We start from the raw sequence: 21,926 nt of genomic DNA, 5'->3' as shown, positions 1-21,926 counted from the left end.
AATGCCTGGTTTGTTTATGGAGCTGAGTGACGGGCTCCAGAGGTGCATGTGGGCATGGAAAAACGTCACAGGTGCTGATGCAAAATGGTTAATTTGAGAATTCTGGAACTGAACCAATGATTTATGAAAAGGAAACCTCCTAATTTGCAACATCATGACAAATTTTTATTCATTAGTTGTGCCAACCTTTAGAATATGTGTTAGAATGAATGTACTGAGAACTAAGTATTTCGACCCAAAACTAGTTTTTTAGGTTGAATTCCAGTAGCTCACCAGTCCTTTTCTTTTCTTTTCTTTTTACTATAAGAAATTCAGAAGACGCATAATGACATGGTGTTTTTTTTTCTATAGTTGCCATGCTCCATATTTTAGTTGCAGTCCTATGCATGAAATATTTTGTTGTTTATTGTAATGGTGATTTATTTTGTGATTGTGATGTGGTATTTTCAAGTGATGGTGTTTTGTGACAAAGTAAGTAACAAATTAGTCTATCTGCGGTTGGTTTCCTCATTGTATCAGTTAAGAGCATTGGATGTCTTCATTTCATTTGTGCTATGTTTCCTCTTGCTTTGTAGGTGGAATGCCTCCCACCCCTCAGACTGTACAGCTGACTGGACAGAAACAGAGTCAACAGCAGTATGACCCATCTAAAGGCCCTCCTGTGCAGAATGCAGCCAGTCTGCATACACCTCCACCACAGCTGCCAGGCAGACTGCAACCTGCAAACGTCCCCATGACATCTCTTCCAGCTGCTCTGCAGTTGTCACAGCAGCAGCCGCAGATAGTGGAATCTCCAGCTCAGCCTCAGATTCAGGTGAAGATCCAGTCTCAAAGTGTACCTCTGACTTCTGCTCCACTTCCAGCACCACTTCAACAGCAGGTGCTGCCACCAACAATCCATGTGCAAGGACAAGCACCAAACCAAGTATCACAGCCACAAGCTACAATACAGCAACAGGTATGTGAACTTTATTGGGGCGGAAATGTTTGTTTCAGTGCCCAGTAATATCCAAGAACGTTATCTTTCTGGAAATACATGAAAAACTAGGTTTTTTTAATTCCACTGGACACTTAAGTCCTTTCCTTATAAAAATGCAGGTGTACATTTTTTATTAAAGACCTCATTATGTTTATTGTAGTGTAGACTAAGACAGTATTGAAGCCTGAACTTAGCACTAACAAATGTGTTTCTTGGGCAGACTGTGACTCTGACACGACCATCTGTAGATCCTGCCCAGACTTCTCAGCGTCTTACAGCAAACACACTACCACCTACCTCATCTGTTGTGCCAGCAACTATCTCAGGCACAACACCGCCTTCTACATATCCAGTACAAACAAACAGGAGCTCTCCAGCAACTAACAAGTCCCTGTCTCCTATTGCATCAAAACCCCCAGGCTTAGCAGTAGCAGCAGCACCTAAAACACAAAGTCCAGCTCAGAATGCAGCAGTAATAGCACAGGACAATTCTCAAGACAAGCTTGCTGAGCAAGTAAAGCTGGTAAGATTTTTGATTTTCCCTGAAACTTACGAGCAGTTAACACACAGATAACAATTAACATGAGCGATGTGTTTGAGTTATGAAAATGGGCTGATTTTTAAGGGGATTGGGTGTTTGGTTTTGGCTTTGGTTTTTTTTTTTTTCTGTCTGTTTTACATACTGAGGTTTGCTTTTATGGGCAGTCAGAGAAGTTGAAGACTTACTGGTCTTCGTACTGTTGTGTTCTTTCTATTTCTATTATGTTGATTCTGTCTAGTCACTCAAGGTGACTGCAACCTCACTTTTTTTTATAGCTAACCGAAGGTGTTTTGCTTATTTAACAGAAGCATTATAGAGAGCTTGTGTTTTCACAAAATCCAGCAGTATTAATAATGAAAATATATTTGTCTTCTGTGGATAAATACATCTGCAATTTCATTTTATGAAAAAAAGGGATTAGTTGATTGCAGTTTGCATCTGTCTTGTAACTTGGGTTGTTTTTTTTGCTGCCAGTGAACCTTTTTTATCCTGTTATTTAACAAAGTACCTCTTGTAATACAGGTTGAAGTACTGTGATTCTCTTTATGTTTAGGTTGAATTTAGTCCGGCATTTTTTTTGTTGATGTAGCGTTCAGACTTGATATTTGTAACGCATGTGTCACGCTGTTCATACTGTTCCACCTTTTTCTGTTTTCACTTATTTTGATGAAGTGCAAGCAATTATTTGTTCAGCTACTGTTTTAAGTGCATTCTGTAGCTTCATTGTAACTACAAGTACTTCTTTCTAAGGAAAATCAAATCCATCAGCGAATAGCAGAACTGAGAAAGGAAGGTTTATGGTCCCCCAGGCGACTGCCTAAACTCCAAGAGGCTCCAAGACCAAAATCTCACTGGGATTATTTGCTGGAAGAAATGCAGTGGATGGCAACTGATTTTGCCCAAGAGAGAAAGTGGAAGATGGCAACTGCTAAAAAGGTACTTGAAAAACGTTTTTCGACTCAGAACAGTCAGTCTTGGTGTCACTCAGCTTGGTAGCAAAGCTGTTTAAACCATCTTTTTCTGCAGATAGAAGTGATGGAAATACAAGGCACTGATTTTTAACTTATGTGAGAAGTCGTGTTGTCAGCTTTGGATATTCTAGCATTTGAAACAGGCTAGATAATTTTATTGGTTGTGGATGGAATTAATAGCTTTGGATTTTGTGGATTTTATTCCTCTGGAAATCAAACAGCTTGTTTAGGGGACCCAGTCGATATGTTGACTGTGTCATATTTAAAGTACAGCTATTGTGTCTTATCTCACAAATCAGTTATTCCCTTCCCATGAAGAGTAAACACAGAATTTTGTAAGCAGCTTCGCTTGGTGTGGTTGTCTTAATTCTTTCTTAATCTCAGAAACAGCAGTTGAAATGTGATGGAGAACTGTTTCTGTAACTCTTCCCCTAGAGATCAGCACAGAGAGGATAATTAAGTCAGTGATGGAATGGAAATTGTGGTGGTGTGAGATGAAATATATAAAATCGATTTATTTACAATAAGCAAGAGGTTTCTACGGATTCCAGCAATGTTGCATCTTCTTTTGGTACATTTATGACCAGTTTAATATAATGAAGAGAGCAACTGAAGGTCATCAGTTTAAATTACTATGCTGTTTTTTATATTCTACAACGATTGAAACTCAGAACCCCCTTCCCTAGAAGCAAAGTATTGAAATAGGTGCATCATTTTGTAAAATGAAGATGTGCATTTTGAATATAATTTAAATCTGGATTTGAAGCACTTGTTCCATTTGTGGCCAATGGTAGCTTTTTAAGAACAGGAGAAACAAGAAGGGCAAATATGAAGTGATGCTTCCTCTGGCAGTATGCTTCATACATCTGGAAGTCAATGTTTTAGGACCTTCCGAGCTAAAGGTTGCAGTCAAGTCAGTCTTTAACAGCCATTGACTAAATCTTTCATTAATGTATGTACACTCCTTTTGAACACATTTTGCCTTTTGGTCTCTGACATTTTGTGGTGTGATTTCTATGACTTCATATGTGCTGTCTCAAAAAAAGTTTTCTTTTAAGTTTGCTGCTAATTTCATAGATTTTTTCCTGTTTTTTATTGAGAACAGTGAAATAAGAGTTTCCTACTAGATTGTTTAGTTATAGTTCTTGTATTTTCTTTTTCCCATTGAGTTTTCTGTTTGTTGTTTTACTGGTGTAGTAGGAATTAGAAATATTGGAGGTAAGAGGTTGTGTGTAAAGCTATAGTCAGAATCTGACTGCTGATAACCATTATAACCTCAAGAAAAGCAATGATGTGTATTTTGAGGTAACCTAATTCAGTGTATCTCATGCTATTTCAGATGGTAAGAACTGTGGCTCGGTATCATGAAGAAAAGAAACTTAATGAAGAGCGAGCTAAAAGGGAAGAACAAAACAAGCTAAGGCGAATTGCTGCATCAATTGCTAGAGAAATAGAATACTTCTGGTCTAACATTGAACAGGTAAAATTAATACTTATTAATACTTGTGCAAGTATTACGGGGGTTTCTTTCCATCTTTGGCAATTGATTTATAAAATGTAAGTGGTTTATTAGACTTGTTTTACATTTCAGGTGGTTGAAATAAAACTGCAAATTGAATTTCAAGAGAAAAGGAAAAAAGCTCTGAATTTAAAGAGAATTTCAAGGAAAGGTAATTGTATTCCATTTCATAAGAAATCCTGTATTAAATCTGATGCTGTTGTTTTACGGAATTTCACTCAGTGGAGTTTCATCTTGTTGGTGATAGAATTGTGAGATGCTAATAATAGGTTGTGAACAGATCTGAACTATGAGCACATATTTATGGTTTTCTGCTAGATTTTATTAACATCTCTTACATTTTATGTTGAATGCATTTAAAAGTTCACAAAGAAACATAAAATTGCTAAGTGACTAATGCATACATCAAGTATAATAATTTTCCAGGTAGGGATACAAGAACTGCAGAAGACCTTTTACTGGAAAAAGAAAGTGAAATGGTAAGTCTTCTGTTCCTTAAAATCATCAAATTCGTTTAAATATGATTAGCTATGTGAAAAATCTTGATAAATATGGTATGTTTTCCTCAAATACATGGTGATGACAGGCAGCTTTCTGTATAGTTACTGACAACTGAACATATAGTCACAAGAACAAATACAATTTTTTTCTGTTTATAAACCACAACTTTTAATGAGGAAGTGGATTGTGATTGACGTGTGTCTTTTAAAGGAAGAATTCCTACCTACTCAGTGGCTTTGAATCATTCATTCTAAGGTTGCAAGACCAAAAAGATGTACAAATTGATTGCCAGACTTCATTTGGCCAGGAGTTTTATCTACTGTAACCAGGGTTATACTTTGTGGGTTATGAAAGTGTGTTTTCATCTGTTCAGTGGTGATTTACCTGCTGAGAGATGTAGGTGTATGTTACAGAATTGGTCAAACTGAATGAACTTTCTGTCTTTTGTCCTGGGCAAAATGCATGCTAAGACTTCTTGGCTGCATGTGTACAATTGGAGAAAAATGGATGAGGGATTGTTTTGAGACCCTGAGCCATCTGGCATGGCACAGCTGGTGCCCACATACTGAAATACTCCCCTTTCACCAAGCAGAATGCCTGCATCTGAATTTCTTGTTAGGAACAAGCTTTACCATGTGTTATCAGCCAAACTGTGGCCTAGCACTGTCTGAGTGTTAATTTGCAGAGACTAAACCATGGCTAGACAGCTGAGACTGAACAATTGTAGGCCTGTGCCATATCCCTTTTTTATTGGCGAGAGAAAATTGAGTCCTCAGTTCAACCTGAGTAAAAGGTTTTGTGCCTCCATAATGTTTCTAAGGGAAGGAGTGTACTATGGCTTTGTGCTGCAGCTGGACCTGAGCAATTTGAATCACAAACACTTGGAGTGGCTGACTGCATGCTACCTTCAGTACAGAAGCAGTGTTTGCTTTTGTATGACCAGGAAAGTACTAATAGGTGTTAAGTATCTATTAACAAGTGCTGTTGTGATTGCAAGGCACTTTTTTGCTTTCTTTAAAAAAACCAAACAAAAAGCCTCCCTAAATTTGTTTTTCGATTTTAAATATTCTCATTATTTGATGTCAGGGCTCATCATCTGGAAGGAAAAGAAAGGCAAGCATGTCTTTGACTGATGAGGAAGGTAAGTCACTTTTCAAAATTGTCCACCTATAGTGTAATACTTGTTGTATATTAAAACCCTAAACGCACAGGGTTTTGGTCTATTACTGCTTTTCATAAACGAAATACCAACCTTCATCCATTTCTTAGATTAGATAGGCAATTTCATAGGCAATTTTACTTAACAGAGCTTCAGTGAAAGTTTGAAAATAATTTTTATTTTTATATTTTATATATATATATTTTTTATGAATCCTGCTAACTCACAGATACTGTTGTATGCTAGTACACTGCATGTGTGTAAAACTACATACTTCCTGAATTATTGTGTAAGTTAGCTTTTGTTTTTATTTTAGTTGAAGATGAAGAAGAAACAATTGAAGAACAAGAAGCTAAAGAAGGAAACATAAACCATCAAACTGAGTTGTCTAATCTAGCCAAAGAAGGTAGGCATGTAGCTTGATGCTCCTCTGTGGTAGGTTCTGAAAGAACAAGTGAGAACACGCAGCAGTTATATTTGTGAATAGGGTTATAGATGGGAAGTTGAATGCATTCAGATGTTCAGTCATATGTTTTCCCTTTTGGAAAGCTGTAGCAGTTAGTTTATGGGAAGATGATGGACATATATGATGTACTTTATAAAGCAGTCCGTATACTTACCTAGTTATCAGACAAGGTGGCTTGAGAAGAAGTATTCCTCTATTGAAGCACTGCATCTCTTTAAAACCTCAGACCAAAAGCTCTCAACCTAAATTCTAGGAGGGCATGATAAATACTTAACACCACTTGAGCATCAGATTGAACATGAATGTTTTACCATCAACTGTCTTGAGTATCTCAGAAGGGATTTGTGACCCACCTGATAGGTCTGAAAGGGCCCTGAAATGCCAGTCTTGGGGGTGGGCGTATAAATACTTGGACATAAGGGGCTTTTAGGAACAATGCTCTGGCAGCAACTCACTTTCATTAGCAACATAGCAACTGCTGTGCTGAGCTTGATGTATGCAAAGTATCCCATGGGGATCACTTCACTTATCATGGCAAAAAACTTGCTGATTTTTAGAGGCAAGCTTCCCATTAAGCAAAGTCTGTCTGGTGATTAATATGCAGTATCCAAATCAGCTTGTTTGGTCTGTTTGGCAGCTTAGTGGCTGCAGCCAGCTGGCCAGTTGGAGATATTATAACTCTTGGCCAGTCAGCCAAGTTCCTAATGAGGATGTTTCCTGATTGATTTGCCACTGCCAGTCATGAAGCACATTTTTGCTTCAACACATCAGGCAAGGAATCAGGGAGATACTCTTTAGCAGGGTTGAGGTACAGCTCCATTTTGGAACTTTGAAGTCTTGAGTGGCCACTTGGCTGGATTTGGTCCCCCTACTTCCTGGTTTACTGTCAGTTTGTATGGTGGGTTTATAATACAGCAAAAAGCAAGCTGGGTGAGCAGACGGCTTGGTGTATTGCAAAGTGTTCTCTGTAATCAAGGTCATTAAATAAATATTGCCATAATCTGCCTAATAATTACCTCTTCCATTGACTTCTGATTAGAGAACTGGCTTTATACAATTGTGAAGAATGTAATGTGATTAAAGACAATGGTACTGCTTGTTCCCAGATTTCATATTTTTAAACTTAATCTTTTAATGACCTTCAGCTGAATTGCCTTTGGAAGATTTACTAAAGATGTATGAAGGTGCCTTTGCAGAAAGTTTTCACTGGCCCCAGCCAAAGCCTGACAGTGAAGAGGATAGCAGTGAGGAAGGTAAGTTACTTATTGTTTAGAAGAAGTGCTGACTTGCAAGGTCAAATAAGTTGATTGGCTCTTCAGGTCTCTATTAAAAGGCATTTTATACTAAGGGAAAACAAGAACTGAGTGAATCACATTTAAAATGTTTTTTAGTTTTAAGTGAAGAAGAATGTTATATACAGGAATGAATGGAAAGTGCAGTGGCTTACTTGCTAAGCATTTGGAATGGTCATTAGAAAAATTGCATTTGTTCCTCTTATTACTAAATATTACAGATTTTAATTATTAATTATTACTCAGTGCTCTTTGAAGAATTTCTTCCTTTCTTTTTAATTTCTCAGTTTAGGAAAAGAGGGTAGCATTTGTCTGTCTTAAAGTCAAGATGTGTAAAATGCTCAGGAGCAATAGTGAGCTGTAGAAGAGCCTCTCTACACTGAATTAAACAGTACGCTTTCATAGCTAGCTGTTATTACACAGTTGCCATCTGTTCTGTACTAACATGATGATAGAATTACATGTTTGAAGATAGGTTTCAAGTAGTATGAGAGGACCTCCCTAGAAACTGTGAAAAGCTAATGGTCATGTTAGCTTTCAAAGTGTGAACATCCAGAACATGTACATGATCCTGAGCTTAGGCTATTTTTGTGTTAGCTTGACAAGCCTGAAAATCACAGATTTTTTTTAACTTAGCTGCCTCCTTTTAGACCCCTGTCTGAATTCCAGCCATCTCAACTCATTTGTGTATCCGCTACTGAAGTTTATTACAAATGCTAATGTAATTGTTTTCCCATAGAAATAGAAGACCATATCTCTGATAGGGAAAGTCCTCAGAAAGAAGTTGTCCTCATAGACTCCCTCCTCAGCATTGACCAGTACAAGGGTATAGACAGATCAAGTCCTCCAAAGAAGCATATGCGAGACATAGCAGAAGTTGCTGCTGCAGCAGAAATGCTGTTACCTAAAGGCAGCTCCAGGATAACAACAGCGGTAAGACTCCCTGTTTTCTGCTACTGTGTATGCTCACTTTTACATGATTTTGCAGATTTTAGCAACAAATCATATTAAATATTTTCTAGTTATTTAACTATAGAATGGTTGTGTTTTGTGGCATGCTCTGTGAATTTAACTTGGGGAAAAAAAGTATGAAATTATTCACATTACAGATAAAATACAATACTCCATCGCTGCTGTATGGGCCTCTCAGAGAATATCAAAAGATTGGGCTGGACTGGCTAGCAAAGCTTTACAGGAAGAATCTCAATGGCATTCTGGCAGATGAAGCTGGGCTTGGAAAAACAGTACAAATTATTGCCTTTTTTGCCCACTTGGCTTGTAATGAAGGTAAGTTTATTTGTCCAACAATTCTAGACAGGTACTGCGCCAACATTGTTTTTGTGGATTGTAGCCTAGGGTCATTTTATTTCTGCTGAACCGTATCAGACTTTAGATAATGCACAGAGTAAGATTATGTCAGAAAAACTGTCTTAGATTGTGTGGCATAGGGGTGTCTTCCTATCAACTACATTGTTTGAGCAATCTGCTGTTACCTTCTGAGTGGCAAAATTCATCTGAAGCCTAGCTCACTGATATAAAAAAGCCTTAAAAAATTGTGTAATGACCAAATGGCCACAAATAGTTAAACTGAAGGAGTAAATATGAACCCTTAAACAAGTGTGTTTTGCATATCATCTCAGATATTACTTATTGTGGTGGTGTACTGAGGACGTTTTAAGGACATAAGTAAAGCAAAGGTGGTAGCTTGGGAGTAGTATCTCTTGTTCAAGCAGTTGATGTAGTTGAGGGGAAAAATAGATAATAGATGCACAAAGGGTACTTCCTTTGTGTCTAATGAATAGTAAAGTATAGATTAGTCATTAAAATACTCTGTTGTTACTGGATCTCACTTTTAACGATGAATTTAGTGCACCGCACTTAAAAAAATCAGGGGAGAGTATAAACCACATGAATTCTCAGGAGTCTCTTCCTATAGTTAACTGCTGTTTCCCCTCCTATAGGTAACTGGGGCCCTCACCTTGTTGTTGTACGGAGCTGTAACATATTGAAATGGGAACTGGAATTGAAACGCTGGTGCCCGGGCTTGAAAATACTTCTCTACTTTGGTAGCCAGAGGGAGCTTAGGGCAAAAAGACAGGTACTGTATTTCGCAACTTCTGTGCTGTTGTATTCCCATTTTAGATGGGAACAGCTTTAACCTGCACTTAAACATTTATTTGAGTCATAGCATCTTTCTGTTCTTAGCAAAGAAATAGCTGGTTGTAAGATACTTGAGAATTCTGTCTTAGATTTTCTGTCTCCTTTTCTGTAGGAATGGACAGAACCCAACAGCTTCAATGTGTGTATCACTTCCTACAAGCAGCTGTTCAAAGGCCACCCAGCATTTATGAAAATGCGATGGAAATACTTAATAGTAGATGAGATGCAACAAATCAAGAACATGACTGAAAAACACTGGGAGGCACTTTTCAGTCTCCGCTGGTAAGGAGCAGGGAATTGTTCTCCTGCTGGTAGTGAGTTTTTCTCTCTTCATGTTGCACAGCTCTCTTCTTAACAGAAAACTGATAAAAGCCCTCTTGGTTTGATCTGCCCGATTTCCTGTGCAACATGTGCCTGCAGAGGTGTCTTCAGTGAAGCCATCAGGATTGAGAGACATGCTCAGGATTTTTTTGTGGCCACTGTCATAACTATAATTCTTCTTCACCGATACTCCATGCTCCCAAACAGATCCCCTTGTGTGTTCTGATGCTCTGCAACACAGAATTTATTTTGGTGGTATATTCAAGAGTAAAAAGATAATTTAGCCTAGATTTAAATTTCTTCTGTGCTTAGTTCTTCTGTGTATCTGACAAAAAACCTGAACTACAGTAAGCAGTGTTCGGATATTGGTGTCCTTTTCATAATGATGCTAGCTAAATGCTGTGTTGTTTTAAAATCTTTTACTCTTCACAGCCAGCATCGTTTACTTCTGATAGACACTCCTTTGCATAACACATTGATGGAGTTGTGGACCATGGTACATTTTCTGATTCCGGGAATTTCAAGACCTTACCTAGATTTTCCAGTAAAAGCACCTAATGAGGAGAACCAGGATTATTGCCATAAACTGGTCATCAGGTTACACAGAGTATGTTGTCATTTTTTCTCATCTGTCCTACTACCGTAGTTAGATGTTGGAGGAAAAAAATAGGAAAGAAAGAAGAAATTAATAGCTGTGGTTCAGCTTGAAGTTTCTGGCTTTTCTGAACACTTTGTTCAGTTCAGACAAAGTCCTGCTGAAAGCAGAAGTTTCTGCTACCAGAATAGTATGGAGGTTTCTTAAAAAAATAATGTAAGGCTCTGATTTGAAGCATAACATGCAGAAGTTGAAAGAACAAATTAAAGCCTTACAACTGTGTGCATAGCAATATGATTGTATACAGCATATGAGGTGTATCACATGAGATGTGTTAGGTGTGAATAGGTTTAGCTTCCTGTTGTAAAACTGCATCTTTGAAGTGAGATTTTTTTTTTTCCCCTTGATTCTAAAATGTTGCAGATGATTCAACCGTTTATTTTGCGAAGATCAAAGAGAGATGTTGAAAAACAGCTAACAAAGAAATATGAGCATGTGCTAAAGTGTCGTCTTTCTAGTCGACAAAAAGCTATGTATGAAGATGTCATTTTACAACCAGGGTAAGGAGTTAAAACAGTAAATAATGCTGTCATTTTTGGTGCTTAAGCAAGATGGTAATTGATTGTCATGGTTGGAAGTGTTCTAGTGTTTTTCTGAGATTTTCCAGTATGACCAGTGGGTAAGACATGATTGCGTTGTAAACTAAAATTACAGGCAAGTGGGGCTGTGGGGCTAATGAAAAACATGCATTTAACCTTGGGAACCTTAAAGTCAAGTTGTAATGGTCAGATTTGCTGCTCTTGTGCTTTAAGATTTGTCCCTGAAGAGTGGTTTGTTATTTCTTAAAGCCCAAAGTGTTTCTCCTCATACCCACGCATTTACCTGTGCTGTGATAATAAGTGGTTATTGATAGGTACAGGGATGAAACGGAAACAAAACAGGTAGAGGTTAGGGAGGTGGTTAAGTTGTACTTGACTGTAAGGTAGGACTGGTCCCAAAGTTTCATGTTTCCGCATTTACATTTGGTTCAGTGCTACTTAAAATGCTCTAGAAAAACCTAGGTATAAGTTAAGTTGGTTTTAAGACTTTTGCATAACATGCTGCCGTTTCACATTCTCACCTTGCTGTTTTAGGAACATCTCCATAAAAACTGTACTTAAATTAATGTATTTCTGTATAAATTATTTGGTAGAACCCAAGAAGCCCTCAAAAGTGGACACTTCATTAGTGTCCTGCATGTCCTGATGCAGCTGCAGCGGATTTGTAATCACCCTGATCTGATAAACCCCCGGCTTTCAAGTACCTGTTACGTATCAGAAACACTGGAGTACAGAACTGCGTCTCTGGTACTGAGTGCCCTAGAAAAGGATATTTGGAAGGTCAGTATTTTTCTCTCTTGACTGCTTTGCAGAATTTCAGTACTTAATATTATTGTCTTCTTATACATCTGAAGTCTACCTGAAGTTTATAAACAGAAGGAATTCACAGTTCTGTAGCTGTGCCTACCAAGTGTGTACTTGTTGCATCTCCTTTTTGTAATAGTAGCTTGAGCTTTTCAAGTAGTTTGCAATCAGTAATTTTTCATTAATTACTTGGTCAAAGAGAATTTAACTTTGCTTTCAATGTACTCATGTTTGCAGGAGTTTTCTGATGCTGAAATGTGTCAGGAAATGTCTGGCGGCATTCTGTAATTTTCCTTCTGCTTTCAGTAGCTAAAGGAGAGCAAGACTTACTCTTTTTCTAAATTAGTATGCTAAAGTGACTAAATTAGTGTGCTTCTGTCAATCCATTTGAAGTACCACTATTTGTGATATCCTTAAAGAAGTAATTCCCCTCTTCAGGATAATCAAAGGGAATAATTGCATTAGAGAGAAGTATGAGTAGTGGAGCAGATGAGGTGATCTTTTTGATTAACCTTATTTCCTTCCTTCGTATTCTTCTACTCCTGAATTATACATGTGCCTTTGTAGTTTGGCATTTGAGCTTGAGAGTTAACAAACACCTTCTAGGAGTTCTACTTAGTTCTTTGGAAATTGTGATAAAATATTAAGAATTGTTCAATGTGTCTTGCTTTGATTTCCATAACTGGCTAATGATTTCATTTCTTTTTCTTCCAATGCTGATGCTTAAAATGGGATTATCAGTCTAAGATATATTTCCAAGGTTTCTAAACAGCTTTGGCTAATAAGTAATAGCTTACTTTTAAATTTACAGCATTTATTTCTAAAAATACAGAAAGTGAATTAAGAAGAGAACATGGAGAGGATTTAACTGTTTGGGTTATCACGTAAAATAAACCTTATTTTACAATATCCCTTAGGAATCAGACTTGTCTCTTTTTGATCTCATTGGAATGGAAAATAAAATGACTCATTATGAAGCACAAATGTTGCCAAAACAGAAGGTTACTAGAAAGTTGATTGAAGAAATCTACAGCTCCCCTCCACCACCAGCTAGGCCCAACCCTGTGAAGCTCAAACCAAGCAGGTATGTACAACTGTCTTCCGTTTAAACTAGAATTACAGGAAGGAAATGTAGTCCTGTTGCTATGTTTACAGCATTCTGTCTGTATCTCTAGTAATGTGATTCACACAAAACCTCAGACTTGACTTTGCATTTTATTGTTCTGTTGCTTTCTTGTTCACTCTTGAAGGATTCTATTTGAATAGTTTTTTGAAGCGTGTGGCTCCTTTTGAAGTTTGTTTATGGATTTCCCATAGTTTTTACTTCAGCAGCAGGTGGGTTTTATTCTTGGGGTCCTCGTTTATGGCAAGTGAGTGTTGTTTTGCAACTAAAAGACTAAGTTGGACCTGCAGGGTTATCTGTGCTTGCAGTGTTATAAGAGAGACATGAAGTTTTATAGCAGTGAATTTCTGAGAGTATTTCTCTGCTAGTGACGCAGTGATCGCAAAGTAAGGTGGAACTGTTTTTCTGATGCAAAAGGGCTGCCTGATGACCTGATGGCATGTTGACATCTCCCTGGAAATGATATGAGATCCCCATTCTTTTCCCAGGAATCAGGCTAGACTCTTTTAAGCTGTTTCCTGTAATTGTCACACATCCAGCAATAGACTGGATGCATGACAATGAAAGGTTTCTTCTTTCTTCTTGGACTTAACAAAATGACTTTATAAAATGTCCACACTTGAAGTTTGCTGAAGTGATGAGTCTTGCCAGTTTCAGTCATCTGCAAGAAAGACATGAGCATCTGATGTGATTGGTTTATACTGTCTGGGTGCTAGAGCTCATTGTTAAAGGCTGAACTGTGACCTCCCTATAGACTTTGAATTTCCATATTCTTTTCAGGTTGTTTCAACCCGTTCAGTATGGTCAGAAACCTGAGGGCAGGACTGTAGTCTTCCCAAGCACTCAAGTACAACGCACAGTGACCACAGCAACTGTAACTCAACAGGCACAAGTACGAGGAAGGTCACCCATAGCTACGGTGTCTTCAAATCAAGGTAGGAAAGTTAATGCTAGGTTCGTTACCTGAGCCTCTGTGTAGTCGGATAAAGGTCTGTTAATAGGACTCCTTTCCCCTCTAGCTTAATGGTCTAGAATACTAATGGCTTAAAAATACCAACAGACTAATTGCCAGTAAATTTCCCCACTAGTTTCTACAGTATGATCTGCCAATATAATAGAAAACTAAGCTTTGTGTAACCTGTTAGCGTATGGAGTAAATATGGCACAGTTGGTATTTAAACCCTGATCATGTGTAATGTTCTATCAATGATGGGAATTTACAGTGCATTTGTGTATTTATTTAAGCTTTTAAACAATGCTTTCCAAATACATAATATTGTAAAAAGAGGATGGAGTAGAAGGTGTGGAAAGAAATCCCGTTCTGTAAGGACAAGCCGTTCCTGTAGCCTTTTTAATATCCTGTTGGAAGGTTTCTTTTTAATGCAGGTTGTTTAAAAGAGTGGAGTTAAAACCTCTAACAGCTTGCCCAAACAACCCTTATTGATTGCAGCCGCAGCAGCACAGTTTCAGACAACTCAGGCTTCCACCAGTGCTCCAAGACACCAGCCCGCAGCGACCTTCACCACAGCAACTAGCACAGCCAACCCTGTGAAACCGCGGGGCCAGACCTCTGCGCCGGCCTCTCAGCTAGGGCAGGCCCAGCCACAGGCCCCCTCGCACACCATCCAACAGAGTGTGCTGCCTCAGAGGCTGGTACTGACCTCTCAGGCCCAGGCACGGTTGCCTAGTAAGTGGCCTCCCCTTTCCAGGTTTCTCCCACCTTTATACTACAATGAGGTTAAGTTACTAGGCACCCTAAAAATGTGTACAGAATCGTTGTTTTTTTTTCACTCTTCTGATTAGCCTTGCTCAGTATGTTGCTTTATGACCAAGGAAAATCGAAAATTGGACAAGAAACAATAGAATTGCTGTGGACATACATTAGCGGTGTCAACTTAATCTCCTATTTCTGCATGTTTCTTCTGCTGGCAAGACTTCCTTCAGACCACATGTTTTAGCTCTATCCTAATTATTCCTTTCATATTAAACACTAATCCATCTGCTAAAGGCCTCTTGCAGAGAGGAAAGTCTCAACCGTTAGGCAGAGAAAAGCGATGAGGCTTTGCTTTAAGGTTGTATGTGCACTGCCTATTAGCATGTGTATAGAGTACTGAGCACTGATGTATTAATTTTATCTCTGGGGTAATGCACTGCCTTTACAAAAGCTACATTTTCACGCCAGTATTTTCTCAATACCATAAAACCTAATGCTTAAATGCCTCTAACCTTTCTGCATTTAAATCACAAAAAGCTTGGTCCTTGTCACTTCTAAAGCTTTTTGGTTTGTCTAAGTGTAGATCGCTTAATATAAATTATGTTTCATCAGCAAATTTCAGGCCATTTCAACTGTATATTTACAGTGCCACATATGTGAATATTTTTGTCTCTTCCTAAAACCTTCCTTCATGCTCTTGAAAAGGCAGTGAAAATCACTTTAATGTCTATTACTCGTCCTGTTACAAAGTGTCACATGAGTTTTCAGGTAGCTCTTAACTTTTTTGCTAATGGAAGTGGTAACTCCTAAAATGTTGATGTTCTTACCCTGTAAACAATCAGCTTTTTTTCCAGTTTGCCCATCAAATCTAGAAAGCAATACCTGCTTAACTTTTATATGACACTTTTGATGCACTCTTGAGTATAATTATGCATGGAAGGCGCTTCAGCACCAGTTTACTAACCAAAACTTAGAATTGTGACTATTGACCAACCTGCCTCCCACTTTGGTCTTTTTTAATGCCTGTTTCCCTTTTTGACAGGTGGTGAGGTAGTAAAAATAGCCCAGCTGGCTTCTATAGCAGGAGCACAAGGCAGGATCGCTCAGCCAGAGACCCCTGTAACACTGCAATTCCAAGGGAACAAGTTCACTTTATCACATAGTCAACTTCGCCAGCTCACGGCAGGGCAACCCTTGCAGTTACAAGGTACTTATTTCAAAACAGGGAGTTTTCCATTATTCAGAATGCTTTGTTATGGACAGCACATTCCTTGCTGCTGTATGTTAAAGAGATTTTTCCATCCCCACTGCTTACTGTGTTCTGCTCTACCTGTTTTCTGTGTGAGACAGGGATAATAAGGTAGCTCTGCTTTAAAAAATAAATGCCTGGCAAATGAAAGACATGGTTACTTTCTTTTTCTGTAATGTATTTCAAGATTTTCTTATTGAATTTGTTTTCACGTGTATGCAATACAGCTAAAGTAAGGTGAGGCATTGTTTCAGATTAAATCCCTAATGAGCAGAAACAGACACAGCTGAGGATGTTCTTTGTTCTGAGATGGTGTAAATAATACTTGAGGATTGTTGTGCCTCTGTATTTTGACCCAACTATTACCCTGACCTGAATACTCTTCTTACAGTATATTTTGCCCTCAAGCTTCCCTTGCTGGTGGTATGCGTGTTGCCAAATTCAGGAGAACCTGGAAATCTTGATTCTCTGTGGCCAACAAAATAGAGGGAACACTAAGTGAGGATTTCTTGGTTGACCTGATTTTGTCTGAATTCAGTATAAAATACTCAGATTTAGAATGATACCTCTACAATGTGAAACTTCTCATCAATTATGAAGATTTAGGCATTTCCCTCTTACCAGATCTTACGGTACTTTAAATCAGATTGGTGTAATGAATTTGTCTGCCAGTCTGTAACAGTAGTATCTTTTGCTAGAGAAGACTGTTTACACTCTTTATTCTTTACACTCTGTTGAGCCTAACTGTCTGAAAATCCTTCGTTGTAGGAAGTGTTCTTCAGATTGTTTCAGCACCTGGTCAGCAGTATTTGAGACCTCAGGGCCCGGTTGTCATGCAGACAGTTTCCCAAGCAGGAGCTGTTCAGAACGCTCTGAACGCTTTAGGAAGTCAGCATCAAGCAGGTGTCCCAACTTCCACAGCAGTGGCGCAGCAAGGTAGGTTTTCTAATCTGAAATGTCTGTATCTAAACATTCAGTTACTAAAATCACATTGGTACATAACTCCAGATTGTTATAGACCACAGTTCTGTAAAATGAGTTCAGAAGCAGGTAAACTGTGAGGCACATCCTTCTGATTTGTGTGTGATTAGGTATGCTGATTAGGTCATTTTTCAGTACAAACCTGGGAGAGCTTGAAACTCTATTAAATATATAGGGTTTTTTTTTCAGTTGTGTCATAGGTATATTTTTTTGTGGGAAGAAGTGAGTGTGAAATAGTTTGTTACTTTTTTCAAGGAAAAATCAGGGTGATCATTTTTTGTGCTGACAGAGAATGTCCAGCAATTCTCCTGATTTTTCCACATTGTTTTTGCCTTTGTCTAATTTTCTTTGCTTCTCTATCTAATCAAGCTACTGTTTTCCCTCTGCAAATACTGCTTAGGTATTTGGTGCCTTGCTGCAAGTGTGATTGGTTCCTTGCTTAAAATATGATCAAGATATTGGTTGAAAAACTATAGAGAAATTTCTGTCTAAGATGCATTTACAACAAAACAGCACGTTGAAAAATGATGATAAATGCAATGCTAGGAGTTTGTTCCCTGGAAATGGCCATATGCTGTAATGTTTTCTGGATATAAACCATTCCCTCAAAACAGACTGCTTACTGCTCCTTTTTGATGTATTAATGTGCCACTGAAGTTCATACTTTGACTCTCTGAAGAGTAAACATCTTGTCATAAAAAGGTGAGAAGAAGCTTCAACAGCCTCCCTGTTGCTGGGAGGTAAACGATTTCTGTCATAGTTTGGAAGAACTGTGATTCAAATGTTTCACCCTCCAGCTCTGATTGCACTACAGGTACTTCTAATCATGGCCACAGTTCAGAATGAAAATTGATGTAAGAGTTCTACAAAAACTCATGCATCTTACTACTCTCATGATGGTAAAAAGAGGGCTCTGTTAAAAGCAATAATAACTGAAGTACTGTTTCCAATTGATAAAAGAGAACATTATTATTATTGCTGTTCATCACTGGAGGAAGATGTAAAGCCTTTTGAAAATACTTTGACTTTCTGAAGTTTGGATAAAATGCTAAATAAATTCCATTGCTTTGGGTGATTGGAAACTGAAATTGCTGGGATCACATGGTCCTGTGTAGTAAAACTGGATTTATATTGACTGTCTCTGTTTGTTTATTCATAATAAAAATACAGAAAGGCAAAGCTTAAACCTCTGCATACTCTTTAGAGTCTGTTAGTCTTAATGTAAGGGCCAGCATCTGCTTGTTAACTGGAATGCAGTTCTTCGTGGGTGTGTTGACTCACCACTGCAGGCTCATAGTGACCAGCAGAGGGTTGTGCTGCTTTTCTAGTACAAATAACCAGTGCTGATGAGCAATGTATTCTGACTGAGATAGAAACCTATATATCCTATCAAGAAAATAACTACTACACAGTGTCTGTAGTCTGCTAGTACATGATCACTGTAGTTTCGATAAGTTGTGTGTAATGTTCTAATAGTTTAGTTAGCTGTCTGGGAAAACATTTGCTAGCAGTTGAATTCACAAGGACTCCACCATGAGATTCCATCATACAGTTTCATCAGTTTGTAGATACACTGAATTCATGTGTTTTCTGAAAACATCTTAGGTGGTTGCTTTAAGATGAATTGGAACAATCTGTTCCTGATTTAGAGTATAACTTCTAAATGTTAATACCTTTGCACTTTACATGGCATTTTGAATAAGCTACAAATGCAGCAGGTCTTTGTGCAAAGCAAAGTAAAATTCTATTGATCTGTCTTGGACTTTTGTGAAAACAGTTGGTGTAAACGTCTGTCGGATATGTGATGTGTAGCAAAGTATAAATTTGCGATACCCAGTGGACATCTAGGCTAAAAACTTGTCTGCAGTTATGATGTGTTACAGCTATGAAATGTCTGCTATTGAAAATAATAAATTAAACCGATCTTAAGAATAAATATATAAACACAACATTTATCCTCAGTTTGTATTCCAGGTAGAACTGCAGTTACTAATTTGTCATCTAGTGACATGGGAGCAGCGTTAAAACCAGCACCTGGTTTAACGCATGGACAGCTGCAGGTACTTAATTTTTGTTTTCTTCAGGAAACAACACTTTTCACACTTGATACTAAATCCATGCAATAGTTGGAAGCCTTAATTTATGAAGCTGGGATTAATTAGGAACTTTGATGACTACAGAGTACGTAAACCAGCTTCTGTCAGTGTTTCAGGTTGACAGAACCAGTGCATTTTCATTTGTAATCCATAGTTTAAGATAAATTCTTGTGTATAAAAGCAGCTATCAGGTTTCTTGTGCTGTGGCAGCAGACAGGTTCTTGTGACTGTAATACTTCATAATTACATAGTAATGCATAAATAAAGGAATCATAGGATTTTCACAAGCAAAGATACTCAAGCAACCTATAAAGCATAGGGAGACATCAAGTATATGTTAAACTGTGCAAGAACCTGCACCTCATAAATATTAATGTGTTAATTGAAATGTTCCAAATATAAATTAATGGTTTTGGTTTATTTACAAAACTATGAAAATGTACTTTAAAAAACCAAGTAGGTATTAAGATATAATTGACTAATATGAATTGAATTTAATATGAATTCAAATTTTATCCAAAATTGATACCTTTAGTGATTGCTTTATGTAGTTCTTATAATCTAGGATGTTGGTGGTATAAAGCACACAGTGCTCTGATCCTGATAGCTGCATTCTAAAGAAACTCGAATTCCTACATGTTTATGATGAGCAGCAAATGGTTCTTTTTCAACTCTCCTTGGCAAAGGAAACATATGAAGAGAAGAACCGGCTTTTGAAGGAGCGCCTGGACAGAATATTTTCTGGCAATGAGCGCCGTTGTTCACGGGCCCCAATGTATGGCAGAGACTTGCTGAGTGTTTGTTCTTTGGCTGGTGAAGGAAAGCCCTCTCAGCCGTCTTCCAGTCAAGACAACAGCTGGAGGTGGGCTGGCTTTGTGAACTGCTGCCTTTCTTCAAGTGCCTCTGGAGGCCCAAGTAGCCCACTGCAGGAAATGATCCTGACTTTGGGTCAGCAACAAGAATCTCTAAAGGATGTTGTTAACAGGTAACGTGTGACTGCCTCAAGCCTTTACCACATTTAGTTATTTCTTAAGCACTCCTTTTCAAAAGAGCTTTAAAACCTTGTTTCTGTTCATATTTGGTTTAGACTGATACATTTAGCATAAATCATGTGCAGTACAACCGTAAAAATAACAGTCACTTCCGTTTCCTTTAAGATCTTTATAATAAGAGTTTTCAGTACCTCATTCCTAATTTCAAGCCCAAATTCAGCTGACCATAACTCATCTTCCATTCCTACACTTTGGATTTATTTCTGAATAGTTCTGAGTTAACCAACAAAAGCCAAGACACAGAGATAGAGGCAGACTCCATCATTTAATGGCATTTAATGGATTGCATACAGAGCAATAGCTGCAGCTTTCTAGAAACATGAAACACAATTAGGAGAACTCGGGCTTTTCTGTATTGCTTTTAGTAAGTTTGGTATGATGGGTGTTTCTTGTGTTTGAGCTCCAGTGACTGAATGCAGTGGTCACAGTGCAAACACCTTAACAAAAGCTATCATCAAAGCAGACAAAAGTATAAAAGGAGGTAGAGAATATTAACACTTTGAGGGCATTCAGCACTTACTAAGTCACTTTAACAAAGTGGGTACATAATAGTGTAAAATTACATGGTTGACAGGCTGAAAATTCTGGCTGCAGATGATAATTTTGTATATAACTTTTTAAACTGGTATTCTCTTGTTTTGATGCTTCTCACAGGGCTCTCCTCGTATTGCCAGCTGCAGTTGCTGCTCCCCCATGTATGTATGTAGCAAATCCTCCCCCTTCATATAGTCATAGACTGAAACTCTTTAAGCACAGTCTTAAGCAGAAGGCAGCTCCACACTTGCATCAGTTGCAAAGGATTACCACTCCTCACTTGCTGCAGTTCCCTGACCTCCGGCTGGTGCAGTATGACTCAGGTAAATGATGACATTTGGTGATAATGTTTCCATGATTTCCTGTTTCACTGGAACAGAATTTCTGTATAAAACTATTATTGATTTTCTTGTTTGAAATGTAGGAAAATTAGAAGCTCTTGCTGTCCTGCTTCAAAAGTTGAAATCTGAAGGGCGCCGTGTGCTGATCTTATCACAGATGATTCTGATGTTGGACATACTGGAATTGTTCCTGAATTTCCATTTCCTCACATTTGTGAGGATTGATGAATATGCTAACCACGAACAGCGGCAGGTAAGATTGCCCTAGCAGTTGTCCACTGGGACAGCAATATGTGCTGCTGAGGTTATTGTATGCTACAGCGGGAGAAGGACATTTTCCTGGTTTCTTATTCATATTGAAACTCTCGACTTGTTTTTGTCTGTGTTTTCATTAGGCTTTAGTTTGGCATTTTATTTCTGTGTATGGTTTATTTACTCCTTTTTCTCCATTTGTGTAGGAGCTGATGAAAATTTTCAACAGAGACAAGCGCATTTTCTGTGCCATCCTTTCCTCTCACAGTCGTTCCACTGGAGTCAATCTTGTTGAAGCAGACACAGTTGTGTTCTATGACAATGATCTAAACCCAGTGATGGATGCAAAAGCTCAGGAATGGTGTGACAGAATTGGGAGATGTAAAGATATCCATATATACAGGTGACGGTTACAGCTCAACGACCTCTCTTTATCATGCTTTAATGTAAGGTTAATTCAGATAGTGCTGCTCTGTATGATCTGAAATAAAGTGGAAACAGTGCTGAAAACTTCATCTCACTTCAATAAAGAAGATGCCAGGTTATCATATGAAAATGTGGTTGGTCTTAACACCAAATGTAATGAATGAATCTTTCACACTTGTTTTTTTGACAGTCAGTTTACATGGAGTTATTCAAATGAGTTGTCCTTTGATCTTTTTGTCTTGATTTTTTTT

The 21,926-nt window shown here is 38.1% G+C and overlaps 1 protein-coding gene across 16 annotated transcripts in view; it reads left to right on the top strand.

Moving 5' to 3' along the window:
* The window catches only part of EP400 (E1A binding protein p400), a 47,441-nt gene that overhangs the window by 7,499 nt on the left and 18,016 nt on the right, over positions 1–21,926 (top strand). For 13 of the 16 annotated variants that reach the window (XR_008972861.1, XM_057414965.1, XM_057414963.1 and 10 more), the window contains 26 exons: positions 576–958; positions 1,200–1,502; positions 2,271–2,456; positions 3,831–3,971; positions 4,083–4,161; positions 4,437–4,489; positions 5,598–5,652; positions 5,987–6,076; positions 7,282–7,389; positions 8,168–8,361; positions 8,538–8,715; positions 9,390–9,526; positions 9,701–9,870; positions 10,342–10,516; positions 10,928–11,064; positions 11,697–11,883; positions 12,825–12,991; positions 13,811–13,965; positions 14,481–14,717; positions 15,787–15,951; positions 16,762–16,929; positions 18,937–19,034; positions 19,757–20,055; positions 20,777–20,979; positions 21,081–21,250; positions 21,456–21,652. Coding sequence is in view for 15 of the 16 variants with exons in the window: in XM_057414965.1 (XP_057270948.1) it covers positions 576–958; positions 1,200–1,502; positions 2,271–2,456; positions 3,831–3,971; positions 4,083–4,161; positions 4,437–4,489; positions 5,598–5,652; positions 5,987–6,076; positions 7,282–7,389; positions 8,168–8,361; positions 8,538–8,715; positions 9,390–9,526; positions 9,701–9,870; positions 10,342–10,516; positions 10,928–11,064; positions 11,697–11,883; positions 12,825–12,991; positions 13,811–13,965; positions 14,481–14,717; positions 15,787–15,951; positions 16,762–16,929; positions 18,937–19,034; positions 19,757–20,055; positions 20,777–20,979; positions 21,081–21,250; positions 21,456–21,652 (4,435 nt within the window). In the remaining variant the exon portion in view is untranslated. Of the gene's footprint in view, positions 1–575; positions 959–1,199; positions 1,503–2,270; positions 2,457–3,830; positions 3,972–4,082; positions 4,162–4,436; positions 4,490–5,597; positions 5,653–5,986; positions 6,077–7,281; positions 7,390–8,167; positions 8,362–8,537; positions 8,716–9,389; positions 9,527–9,700; positions 9,871–10,341; positions 10,517–10,927; positions 11,065–11,696; positions 11,884–12,824; positions 12,992–13,810; positions 13,966–14,480; positions 14,718–15,786; positions 15,952–16,761; positions 16,934–18,936; positions 19,035–19,756; positions 20,056–20,776; positions 20,980–21,080; positions 21,251–21,455; positions 21,653–21,926 lie in introns of all 16 variants that reach the window. The other 3 variants (XM_057414958.1, XM_057414966.1, XM_057414967.1) reach the window with 3 other exon arrangements.

The sequence above is a fragment of the Pezoporus wallicus genome, unplaced genomic scaffold (assembly GCF_028554395.1).
Source record: "Pezoporus wallicus isolate ANWC-B61680 ecotype Strahan unplaced genomic scaffold, APGP_CSIRO_Pwel_v1 contig_8047, whole genome shotgun sequence".
NCBI lineage: Eukaryota > Metazoa > Chordata > Aves > Psittaciformes > Psittacidae > Pezoporus > Pezoporus wallicus.
The sequence above is the reverse complement of the archived record's forward strand: the minus strand, read 5'-3'. Positions and strand labels throughout refer to the sequence as shown.